The sequence below is a fragment of the Chroicocephalus ridibundus genome, chromosome 4, assembly GCF_963924245.1.
Source record: "Chroicocephalus ridibundus chromosome 4, bChrRid1.1, whole genome shotgun sequence".
Lineage (NCBI taxonomy): Eukaryota > Metazoa > Chordata > Aves > Charadriiformes > Laridae > Chroicocephalus > Chroicocephalus ridibundus.
The window spans coordinates 43,009,922-43,022,441 of NC_086287.1; the positions used below are offsets into that span (position 1 = coordinate 43,009,922).

The 12,520-nt window shown below is 40.5% G+C and overlaps 1 protein-coding gene across 9 annotated transcripts in view; it reads right to left on the minus strand.

Moving 5' to 3' along the window:
* The window catches only part of DPF3 (double PHD fingers 3), a 170,865-nt gene that overhangs the window by 58,827 nt on the left and 99,518 nt on the right, over window positions 1–12,520 (minus strand). For 4 of the 9 annotated variants that reach the window (XR_010070658.1, XR_010070657.1, XR_010070656.1 and 1 more), the window contains 5 exons: window positions 9,915–10,042; window positions 5,908–6,003; window positions 4,828–4,866; window positions 1,130–1,208; window positions 768–809 (listed from right to left, as the gene is read on the minus strand). Coding sequence is in view for 4 of the 9 variants with exons in the window: in XM_063331472.1 (XP_063187542.1) it covers window positions 768–809; window positions 1,130–1,208; window positions 4,828–4,866; window positions 5,908–6,003; window positions 9,915–10,042 (384 nt within the window). In the remaining 5 variants the exon portion in view is untranslated. The remainder of the gene's footprint in view (window positions 1–767; window positions 810–1,129; window positions 1,209–4,827; window positions 4,867–5,907; window positions 6,004–9,914; window positions 10,043–12,520) is intronic. The other 5 variants (XR_010070659.1, XM_063331473.1, XR_010070660.1 and 2 more) reach the window with 3 other exon arrangements.

Sequence of the window (12,520 nt, forward strand, 5' to 3'; positions counted from 1 at the left end):
CATGCTCTTTATTTCTTCCTGTTTTTAAAAATAAGGAGGAAATACCCCCATAGATTGACATATTAACAGTTGGTGTTTTAAGTTCAGTAAAGTTGGAAGACAGGTAAACAGTGGAGTAATGGGGATTCTAATTGTCCTCAAAACCAGCAAACATTTTTGGATCACAGAAGCAAAGACCTCCTGCTATTCTCCTACTTCTATTAACTTTTGTTTGGTTATTGTCTTACAGGATAAAAGGCATCCAGTAGCATGAACTATTATTGCATGTACAGTAAGCACAGTAAGCCTTAAGATGGGAGACCTCAAAAGTGTGTGGGTAAGATAAGTGCCCTTCACAGAAATGAAAACAGTGAAGCAAAAAAAGAGTATCAAAAGAAGAAGAAAAGCACCACGGACTAGACCATAAAAAAATACACTGTGTGTCAAATATTGGACTCCTCCTTCATACTATGACTCTGGTACCCTTCTTCAGTTTGGGCATTGGGCTCTGGTACAATTTTTAAGATGGGGCAATGCCTTACTTCACATGTAGTCCCACTGCAAGATGTCAAACAGCATGGCCATATTCAAAGGGAATATGTATCAAAACAAAGCATTCCAGTTGTGTTTGTTTCCTAGGAGGGCTCAACTCCTGATAATGCCACAAGAGTACCTTCTGAGCGAGGAATGTGAATAAGACCTTCAAAATTTATCCCAGTGAAATTTTAAAAGGACTGAAGGAAAGAGATTCACCAAATATATGAAGAGATACAACAAGGGCGAAGTACCTTTGTCGGAGATTTTTGAGTTATGCTTTTGTTTGTAACTATCTGAAACAGAGAAAGAAATAGAGGGTGAAACTTACATGGGGGAAAAGAAGACAAAAGGCAGAGAAGCCAGAAAAAGAGGAGAAAGAGAAAGAAAATATAAGAGATGAATTATTATAGGGCAAAGGAAGTGGAGTCTTGCCAAGGACTTAATTTTACTTCCTTCATGCAAAAACACCAAGAACAGCAGCAGCCGCAGGTGGCAAACATGCAAGTCAGAGAGCAGCAGAATATTTTGCTGGAAGGGAAAAGATGAAGCCCTGAGTGCATCGAGCTGGTAGGACCAGGCTGGAAGCAGAATCAGCTGTCTGAGTGCTACTTACTGTCACAAACATAGGGTTTGTCATGATCATCCTGGGAGGCAGCATCATTCCGTCTCCTGCCACCTCCAGATCCCCGAGCCTGCAAGAACAAGAGGAATGTTAACATTATTCCATCGCCCCTCAGGTTTTCTTGTACCCCTCACCCTCCTATGAAAAATGTGGCATATAAACTAAACAAACCCTCAGCTTCCATATGGGTTTGTCAAGAGTGGGCTTGACCCTTCATCTCCCAAGATATGCACTACGTTAATGGACCTTGTAATGCAGTGGAGATCCTCTCCACAGATAACCCAAACTGTTCATCCATAGCAGTAGGTCACTGCCAGTGCATATTCAATTGAGTATCATCACACATTCATTTCTGAAGACGTTCAAATACCTTGCTTAACTAAATACAAATGAATGAATAGATGAACAGGTGTTAGAGGATAAATATAACCATTAAATCAGCCAGAAAACAGTCCCCAAATAAAACAGAGGTAAAGTTATTTCCTTTAATATTTTCAAATGGGGGTTGTTTGTTTTGTTTTGTTTTGTTTTCTAGCTGAAAAGCAATGTTTTGAAATGGCCTTCTGGGACAAAGATACCATGGCTAATTATAAAATGGAGCTTTGGTCAGTTAGTGGAACAGATTAGGTAACATGGCTACCTACAATAACAGAGAACGGGAATTACCCAGAAAGGTCTCTCTGCAGTTCTGTGTTCCTACAACATACCAAGTTGGCAGCCCTGGAAACTGAAAAGCTCTGTTTCTCCACAGCGCAGACTGCTCTGTCCTGAGCTCCAGGGGCAAGAGTGGAACCCAGCATCAAAGCTACTTAGTCCTGACCCTTCTCAGCTGAGATGCCAACAAGGGGACAGTTGATATGGTGGAGGCTGTGATGTAGAACTGGGAATGGAGCCAAAGCCTTCAATTCTTTCATGTTCACTAATGTACAGTCTGTAGATGACAAAAATTTTAGACCTGATGTTTATCTGAGGAAGTGATCTGCAAGTGGACTGCTAGATAGCCCTTTATTAATTCTGCCAGCTACTCTATTCCTGGGTAAAAGCAACAAAATTGTTTCTGCTGCTTCTCTTATTAAACTGTTGATGTTTCTCACCCTACATAAGGTCGCCTAACTCAAATCCTTTGAGCTTTTGCATGTGAAAATAAGAAAGGGACAGAGCTTCATCAAGTAAAGCTGGAGAAGATGTAGAAATTCTGAGAATATTAGTGCCCCAGACACAAAGGGGTCATATGAGCTCTGTCCCTCTTCTATGGATTTGGGACTGAACTAGCACTATTCCAGCTGCAGTCCATTGGTCATGTAAAGAGAAGGAACAAGGAACAGTTTTACACTGGCCTGCCACAGTCTGTGAAAACAGGGATTTATAGAAACTTCACAAATTATTTCCCTGGGATTGCTCAGGTCTAACTCTTAACACAGTCCTGAAGGAAAGACATGGATTTGCAGCTGTTTGGATGGGGTAAATACTATTAGGTATGACAAGTACAGCTCTGCCTTCTGCAAAGACCTCTGTGCAGATCAGCACACACGTGCAGAGTCAGATTTGTAAGGGTGAACTGAAAAGCAGCTTCACCCTGGAAAAGGCCCCAGCAACAATTGTTTGGTGGAAGCTACTTTACTGACCATATCACATAAAATCATCTTAACTAGTCTGCAATATTTTCTCTCTGACTGCCAGCTCTGTAAACCCCCTCTGGGCTATGAAATCAATCCCAGGCTAGTTTCTTTCTTCCCTCACCACTACAAAATGTGCTGCAAGCTGAATGTCGGACCATGGCAGCTCCTATACAAACCTCAGCTCATCAGAGTCTTCATAGAGACAAGCGATTGGCCCTTAATAAATGTTTCTGCTGATATCTGGATTAGGATCCTATTTCCCTATCCTACCAGCTGCATTGGCTTTTCAGGGCTGTGAAAAAGCTATAAAGTCTTATTTTTGTCACCGGTCAGTAGGTCTGACTCTGTTTACACATTGAGAATGGATCTGTTGAGTAAGAAGGTACTATTTTTACACAGGCACCTTTCAGAATAGGATGGTAATTTAAGGTCTGTTGCTCGGAGTTTCACTAGTCTTACAGGCAGCTGTTTCCCTTCAAACCGCTCTCTACAGAAACGCAAGGGTACAGCATTCATGTCATGACCGCACGTCAGATATACTTTTTCATGCACTGAACACACAGGGGGAGATTTTTCAAGTCAATGACTTTCAATGAGACTTGGGTTCCTAAATGTCTTTAGTGCCTTTGAAATTGTCCCATGGGATATTCAGCTGACAAGCAGACAATCTGTACAGGTGCAGCTGCATTCCTCTCATATCTCCTAGCAAACTGTCCTTCTCAGCTCCTACCCATTCTCCTTGTCCAGCAAAGATACTAAAAATCTCCTTCCATAAATCCATCTCTTCGGCCTTCAATGTCCTTCCTAATGCTCCCACCATTTTAGGGCTAGCCTTGAGGGGGTAGTAAACCGAGCAGCTGCCCCAGGGGCACTAAATTGAGTGCCCCATGCTTGCTGTCAGCACCCCAGTCTGTTGAATTCAGTCATCCACGACTGCCTTTGTTCTCCTGATGGGATGCAGCAAAGACTACAAGACTTGACGTGAGGCCTGGAAGCCATGGCACAGCAGCCTTGAAGCAGCCCTGAAGCAGCCAGAGAGAGTTGCCAGAGGGACAGATGGAGAGTCCAGGATTAAAAATAAAGTCATGCTGTAGGGAAAAGAAGGGGCATGGGCAATTTGGAAAGTCCAGAGCAGTAATTCTGTCACATTAATCCTGCATCGATGCTGTCAGCCCTTCTCACTCCTTCTCTGAATCCCCAAAGGCCACACTCTGCAGGATATAGTTTCCTATGCATGTCCTTTTGCCCTCTAAAAATACCCTAAGCAACTTCTTCCCAGAAACAAAATGCTGCCCAGGTTTCATGTCCTCTAATTTCAAATCCTTGGTCCCGATTCCCTACACTGGGTCAGGCTCACATTAGAAAAGGGCTGCTTGAGGAGTGGCAAAACACTCATGACCAGACGCAATTCAGGCTGCAATTCAAGCTTACCAGTTTTCAACAGCTAGGGAATCTGTCCCTAATTTTGAAATCCTAATTTATACCACATTTTGCTTTGGTTATTGATGCCATCATATAAAAACGAAAATTGCTCAAAGTACTTGGCACTCCTCGGACTTCTCTTTTTTGCACTGAATGAAGCCAGGGCACTAGCAGAGCAGGAGTTAGTTACAAGAAAAAGGCAAGAGATCCTGCTGCTCCTGTACTTAATAGGAGGCCAGTTCTAGGGCAGAAAATAAGACGTAAATTTATGCTTCAAAATGAATGGGACATCAAGTACCCTCTAACTTCTTGCCCTACAATAGCAGAGAAAAAGTAATAGAGTTATTCTGAAACAGTTTCCTGAACAGGGGAGTAAAACTTTGCACATAACATTCACTTCAGGACTTTGTTTGTGTAGGCCTGGGATATATGAATACAGCAAATTCCCTTCTCCTGAGCAGTATATTTCTTTCAGCTATTCACTCTTTCACTCACCCTAACCAGCATGCGCAATTTATATGAGAGCAACTTATTGGAAGAGTTGTTAGCCTGGAATATTAGTTGATTGCTACAGTCAAGCTTGTGTGCATGTATCAATTCTAACTCCTGGTTTTGGTTACTGGTTCATACAAATTTTCTGAAACTTACATTTTTCTGGAAAATTTTTTTCCAGGTGGGGGTCTTTGGCTAAGAAAGAAAGAAAGAAAGAAACTGGTTCAGGTGATTTTGAGAATAAGGAAGGTGAAATATATACTTATCCAATTATTAAAGTGCTTTGATCTTATATTAAAGGACTTAAGCTCCAAAATAAAGAGGAGCAGAAAACTGAAACAACACAACAACAGAAGAAACCAAAAGAGAGGGTCTGATGCATAAGTACATTGCAAGTATTCAATGTGGTTTCACGTCTCTCTCTTATTCAAAAGCTATTATATCCTGCTCCTTTGGTCTAAAATGCGGCCCTTCTTGCTTGACTCCTACAAATACATCAAAAGGTACTTCTAGAGCTCCTGTGCCCCTGCAGCATCTGCTGGAGCCAAAAGAGAGATGAAAATGCTCGAAACTTCTGAGAATTGTGTTCACAATTATTTAGATGCCTAGCTTAAGGGGCCACAGTTGAAAATGTTGATTCCAAGTTTTAAAATGTTGGCCTCTTTACTTAACTGGTGCCCTGCTAAAATTGTGAAGAGACATCTTAGATAAGAGAAGGGACGCAGACTCCCCTACGGATAAAATATTGCCCATTTTAAGCAAATGGAAGATTTGCCATGGGCTCAAGAGGGCCAGTGTCAGCCACAAAGTGCTACCTTGGAGAAAGCTGCAAAATGTATTAATGCAGTTCAAGTTACTGTTATTAATTTTTTTATTTTGCCTGTCGTGACTGAATTCGTTGCTTTTCTGTAATTAGTAAATGTTGGTTTAAAGTAAGAGCATTGTAATAGCAGGATGTCATCATAATTATTACAGTTTACATTATAATTGTAAATATAACACTACAATAAATTTACCCCAAATTTTTACTCTTAAGAGTTTGTTTTCTTGGCAATTCACAAAAACAAACTGAAAAAATATTTAAAATATTCTACCATATGACTGAAAATTACCTACAGTGTTATCACTATCATATATCCATGGACAGACAATTTGCATATACAACACATGACAAATATACACTAGAAAGCAGATGTTTTCTTCCTTCCTTTCCACTCCATTAAAGCCTCCACCTACCCGTCCTCTAGGCCTGTTCTTTCGTTTTGGAATATCTTCTTCCAAGTCCTCTTCCTCATTCACTTCATCTGCATTTTCATCATTTTCTAAAACCCTCTGTGGTTGAACAATAAACAGGAATGGTTAGAAGAAAAGATGACAACACATACAACCAACTTCTGCTCTTTACCACAGAGACTGCAGGCTATTAAATTACAGTTGATTAATGTTATAATGCCAGATCAGATCCCAGAGCCCCTACTTCTTTCTGCTAAAGCAAAATTTGCTTTCCCTTCCACCCTCAGATCTCCAGGGAGTTCTCATTAAAAAATACCACCGATATCAGACAACTTTGAAAAAAAGGTTCCTAAGAAATAACAGTGGCATCACTGAGCACTGATATCCCACAACAACACAAGTATTACTCTGCACAAATGCAGGCCTTGTCTGGGAAATTATTTGCATGATTTTTTTATTTTGGTTTCTTGCACCTTAAATTGTTTTGTTTTCCTCTAATGTTGAGAACGTACTTTAAGATGACAGAAATCAGTGTTTTTCTCCTTGGCAGCTCAGAATTTTCTTTGTTTAGCAAAAACAGAGAAAATTCCCCTGTATGTTCCAGAATGTTTAGTGGATCCAGAAAGTAACATCTTTCAGGGTTTACACCACATGTACAACCCCGTAATCTGGAAGTTGGGGTCTTGCTGCATGAGAATGCTGAGGAAGTTCAGGTCTCATTTAAGTTAATAGGAACAATAGCAATAGTTCCTTCAATTAATTATTTAATAGGGACAATAATTCATTATCTCACATAACAGTGAGATGCCAAGGCCATGGAATTTCAATCCTTTTATCTTGATCTTTTGAAACGTAACCTCTATAGAATCAAACACAGGCTGGCTGCCCTGAAAACATGCACAAGGCAGACATTGCATGGACAAAGGCAAGACAAACCATCACAACACTAATGTGGAAAGAAGTCCCTTTGAAATCTCCTCAACCCTTGGCATGTCTGCTAGAAATACAGAAATGGACACCGGCCACTCCTGCTGTTCACTGTGTGGTGTCATTTTGTAAGGGACTAATCTGGAATCACTAACTTATCTTTGCCATGTCACCATTCATTTAAATTACAACATGCAGCCATGATGCAGATTCAAATCAGTGACTTTAAACTGATGGGGATGTTTTCCAGTCTTTTACTCTATTTGTGCCTTCCATCTAATTTCTACTTAATGGCTATTTGAGACCCAGCAGAGGGAGAACAGGAGCAAATCACAGTTGCTCTCTTTTCTTCCTACATACCTCAAGCACTGAATTCTGAATTCAGAATTCTGCAGATTTCTGCAGAACAGAAATTTCACTTTAAAAAAATCCCGTATTTGGAAAACCAACTATGCAAATTTATTCTTAACTTATCAGATGAATTTTTAAGTCTAATGTTGGACAGTGTCCCTTTTAAAAATTACAAAAAACTTTTAGAACATGGTAGAGGATCAAGTCTTCATCTGTTTTTTTTCTCCTTTTATTTTTAATTCTCAGGAGGCTATTAATGAGGTCAGACCATCATGAAATATAATTTCACATAATACCAGAGTACTAAATACTAGAGGGTGGAAAAGTTAAGCAAGTTCCAGTTCTACATACATAAAATGTTTCTTCAAAATTCATGCAATTGCATACATTAATTGACTTCATCTTAGAAAACAGGAGCACTCAGAAAACATTGTATATGAGGAGACTAGCGCTACGTAAGAAAATATGCAGCCTTACTGATATGAGTTTATATTTTTACAGTGCTTTGTATCTTAAATTATTTCCAAAAAGAGAGAAGGCTGCAACTATACCCTTTGTGGGAGAGGAAGGAGCTAGTTTACAACAATAATGCTAAACAGAGGCAGTTAAGAGAAATAACTCAAACCACTTTCTTCATTTAAAATTGCAGTATCAATTTAAGAAAGAGATAATAAGTAATCAAATGTGAATTTGGTGACACTGCCAGGGTAATGACTTTAATTCTTGATAAAAGGGGCATAACCTTTCTGATGCATCCTCAAAAGGCCATTCTAAACCTCCTCCAGCAAACGATGGAGACACACGTTCAATACCAATTTACTGTAGGGCAAAATCCTCAACCCTGTTAAATACCAACTGTCCAGCAGGTCGCAATGACTGCATCTATTTAGTAGGGGCAATCCCTACCCTTTTTAGCAAAGTAACTTTTCCTATTCTGCCTTTCTAAAATAGTTTCACAGCCCAATATACCTCAGTGCAAAGCACCAAGTCTTCTCCTGACAGATACTGTGAGTTTGAGAGGGTGGTAAGCGGCTGGGACTGAGGTGGGAATTACAACTAAGTCTATCCCACCTGCTCAATCTCACCACCACTGAGGCTGGGCCCTTTCAAGTTACGGCACAGAAAAGCATGCAAAGGAACAAAAGAGAAATTTGCATTCTCTTGTTTGTCATATGCATAAAAGGTACTGATCATGATTTTGATCCGGTACAGTCTAGCTGCCAGGTGCCGAAGTACACACTGAAAGCTGGATACTAGTAAAGGCTTCAGTAATTGTTTTTGTATAGACTGAATCCAGATAAGCTGTGCTTCCAAGACGTGCCTTTTGCATCTCTTCTGATGAAACTTGCATCCAGATGACAGGTTAAAGCTATAGCAGTTTAGCTGAAAACTTTTTGTACATTTTTGCACCCCCTCGCTGCTCTGCAATACCCAGATTTGTGTCAGTTCCACTGTCTCCGAAGTCTCTTTCCTTGGACTGCTGCTGGGGATAACTTGGGAGCTCAGATCACACAGCAACATCCAAAGGCACTTGTTGAGCTCATAAAGATGCTGCACCATGACTTCTTGTGACCTTGGAAGCAGGTGTAAACAAAGATTTAGGGCTTTCAGCTTAATAGACTGAGATACACTACTGAAGAAGGAAATACAGAGGGGGCCTCATGTTGAGCTTTTCCCCACTCCATGAGCATGGGACGCTTTGACTTTGATGGTGCTCCTTTACCTGTATAACTGGGAATGGGAGACCTAATTTTGCTGTCCTTACATGTGTGAAATTTCTAGCAAATAGACAAGTATGACTGAGCTCCAAGCATATACATTTGATGCCCACACTCTTGTTTTATTTGGCATGGGGCTGCCCATGCAAATTTTTACTAATTTTTAGGTACAGATGTGATATGTTGTATCTCAGCCAAGATTACCAAGTTTCACACATCACCAGTGGCTCTTGCTAAAAATCGCTAATAGACTTGTAGCACAATGGTTTTTAGCATAATCATAGATGTACTGCTGCTCCTCCAGAAGAGGTCTGGTTTCCTAACGACTTAAGATGTCTTTATGAAGTTACATGCCCTTATATAAGAACCCTTTATATTGCCTGAACTCCTTCTATGACAGGCCCACAAATGCGTTTCTACTTTTAATTGTTAAAGGATGAAATGGAATCTTGACAAATAACTTTCAAACCATAATGCATGTGAAAAGGCAATATTTCTCATACCTGCATCACTAATCATAACTGAGGTAATAAACATTAGAATATTTTTATTTCTTTATTTTGCTTGTATGCTTCCTGAAGACTTCTCAGTGTAAGAAAAAACAGCCAAGGCAATGACACGTATTTGTCTACAGTCAGCAGCTGTGAATCCAACTTCAAATCCGTGTCCAAATTCCCTTTAAATATGAGTCACTAAAATTCAGTTTATGGTTGGGACCCATCTCTGCTTCTCAGTTTTATATGTAATTGTCTCATAGTGCTGCAAAACAAATTCCAACACAGAAGCTGTGCAGAACACAGCCAAACGACTGAGATTCTTGTGACAGGAGAAGTGTGCGAGATCCCAAGTTCATTTTGAGCATCGCAGTGTAGCACAATGGTTTGATAACATTTTGACAGTAGAATGACACAACTATCAACAGATGCACTGTTCTGCCATAGGACAAAATCTGCTAGGCTTAGAGACAAATTGTAAAATCCAGCCCTGCTGTCAGGGCATGGGGCTCTCCTTTACCTGGATTTCTTGTATAGTGTCTTCCTCTTTAGTGTCCGCTTTTTTCTCTATTCCTTCTCCACGCAGCAAGGCTTCCAGAGTTGTACTTTCTGATGTAAACCCATCTTTTTTCAGAGGCAGATCAACTTCTGAAAAACAAAACACACTGACTACATGTGTCTCCCCCACACAGCTAACAAGCAGAAGGACAGAGATGACAAGCAGAAGACTGATAGACTTTCAAGCTTATTTCTATCTTGAAGGAGAGTTCTTCAAGTTCTTCTTCTTAAAGCTAAGGATCCCTATATAGGATTCATTTCTATCTTACTGAAAACCTGCAATCTTTTCAATCGCTGTGTTTCCTTACAGGAAAAAATGGCTGGACATATTATCTCAGGAGGAAATAAATGGGAAAAAAAACCCTTTTCCTTTATGTAAACTTCCTATGCTTCAAAAAGAGAACAAAATCAGGGCTTTTAAGATACTGAAATAACAAATATGAAGATCTGATCTCCTGAAGCAGCGAAGTAGTTTAATGGAATTTAGCATCTGGCACAGTTTATACAGCACAGCTTCAAGCAGCATTCTCCTACACCAGGGCATGTTTCACACATGGGGAAGTGGTAAACTAGTGTGTGAGGCCAATGCTGAGAACCTAAACTGAAAAAACAAAGGGATGTGTCTTGAATTTTCGTTTAATATTGACTAGTTAAAATCTTCAGTTTGTTCTAAATGGGCCTACACCAATGAAGAAGCACCAGTCAGCACAGCTATGAGTGCAGAATCCAGCCCACAAAACAGGACGACCTGCAGCCACTGCTGGAAGAGCCAAAGGCTGGCCTGGGGAACAGGACTCCAAGAGACAGTGTGGGTTTATGAAAGAGCTTGATGCAACTTGCCGTACAATTGAAGGAACAGAGATTTATTCCCCTTACAAATGCTGCCACTAGATTATAAGGCTGTGCAGCAGGCAGGCAAATACAGCACGTAAATTTTAGCAAGATATTAAAATAAACCTAGGGAAGAATTCAGTTTTCCTTGTAGATCCTGGCCTTTGCCCTACTCGTGCAGGAGTTCATTCAAAGCAACCCTATGGCAGGAAGACATCCTGAACATCTCTTACCTGACGATGCCAGGTGTGTATTTCTCAAGTACTCCCTCCCTTCTAAAATTAATTCCTTCCTCTAGGCCAACAGATTTATAAAGTAATAAGGTACAGGACCAATGCTCACAAATCAGCATCTGGTGTCCTTATTTCATAGCTCTGTCCACTTCTTATCTTTTAGGACTGTGTTGTGTTCCCCAGTTTGCCTGAAGCTCCCTGCCTTTCTATCACCATGAGTTGTAAACTCTGCATGGCAGAAATTCATGTGTCTGTAAAGCCCCAAATCACTCCTGCAATCCAAATAATGAATGAACACTTCCACCTGGGACAGTAAAGTATAATCTGTTTCTCGGGGGCAATTGCGTCCCAGGAATATGTTTGTTCTATACATGAAAAACTCTAAGCCAGCAAATGATTCAGGGTCCCTGATCAGTGCTTCCACAACATGCTTGCTCAAGTCTTCTGAAGTGAGAGAGCGTTGCTCAGCCAATAACCACAGAAAATCCAGCAAAAATTCCAGCAAAAGCTATTCTATTCATGGAGGGAAAGGCTGAGTACAAACCATGCAGAAAACCCAAACCACTGGGATTTTCAAAGGAAACTCCCAGGACAACCCACACAATGGGATGGGGTCAACAGTGAATTGATCCCCCTTCTCATCACAAGGAGGTCTATTCAATCAGGCCTCTGTTTTCAGCATTAAGCTCTGCACACACACCCCATTATGCCACCTTCCCCATCTTCTCCCTTACTTGAGCTATAAAAAAGACAGAGAAGTCAACAGAGAATCATACAGATTGAATTTCTCTGTATGAACTCCTAGTACCTCCCTCTGGATGCTAAATCCAGACATTTCAATAGAAAGTAGGGATTTTAGACTTGTTTTATGTGCAAATCCCAACACTTGAATCTAAAGTCACTAAGGAACCTCCATAATCATCTCTGGCTGTGGGCTTGGCTTGGTTTCAAAGTCCTGTGCTTAGGTGCAAAAGGGTATTTGCTTTGTATTTAGAACCTTGTGAGACTGCAAAACCCAAGGGGTCATCATGCATTCAGCAGGAGAAGAAGCTTCAAGCAAGCTCAAGGGCATCGGAAACAAACATGTCTTCACCGTGACAAGCTATGCCTGTCTCTGGATACCGATACACTCAGAAAACGAATATATTAGGAAAAGGGAATGAGCAAGAAAGGGGTGAGGGATAAGTAAAACATATATATGAAAGTAAAACTACTTCCTGCTTGTTCCAGAGATATTGAACATTAAGTCAGAGGGAAAGGTAGGCTTTAAGGTCAGAAACCGGCAGCTGTCTTTAATAGGCATGTTTGTTTTGTGTGGTGCTGCTGCTTCCCACCCGCAACACTCCAGGAGACTTTTCAACCAAAACTCTCAGATCATATTTTAATTATTAAATTTAACATCCCACTGACAAGGCGGTGTGAGGTAATACTTTTATTCCCAGTTTACTGATGGGAAGATTGAGTCACCAAGAAGTAAACTTAGTGAGCAAGAAATCCAGCGAAA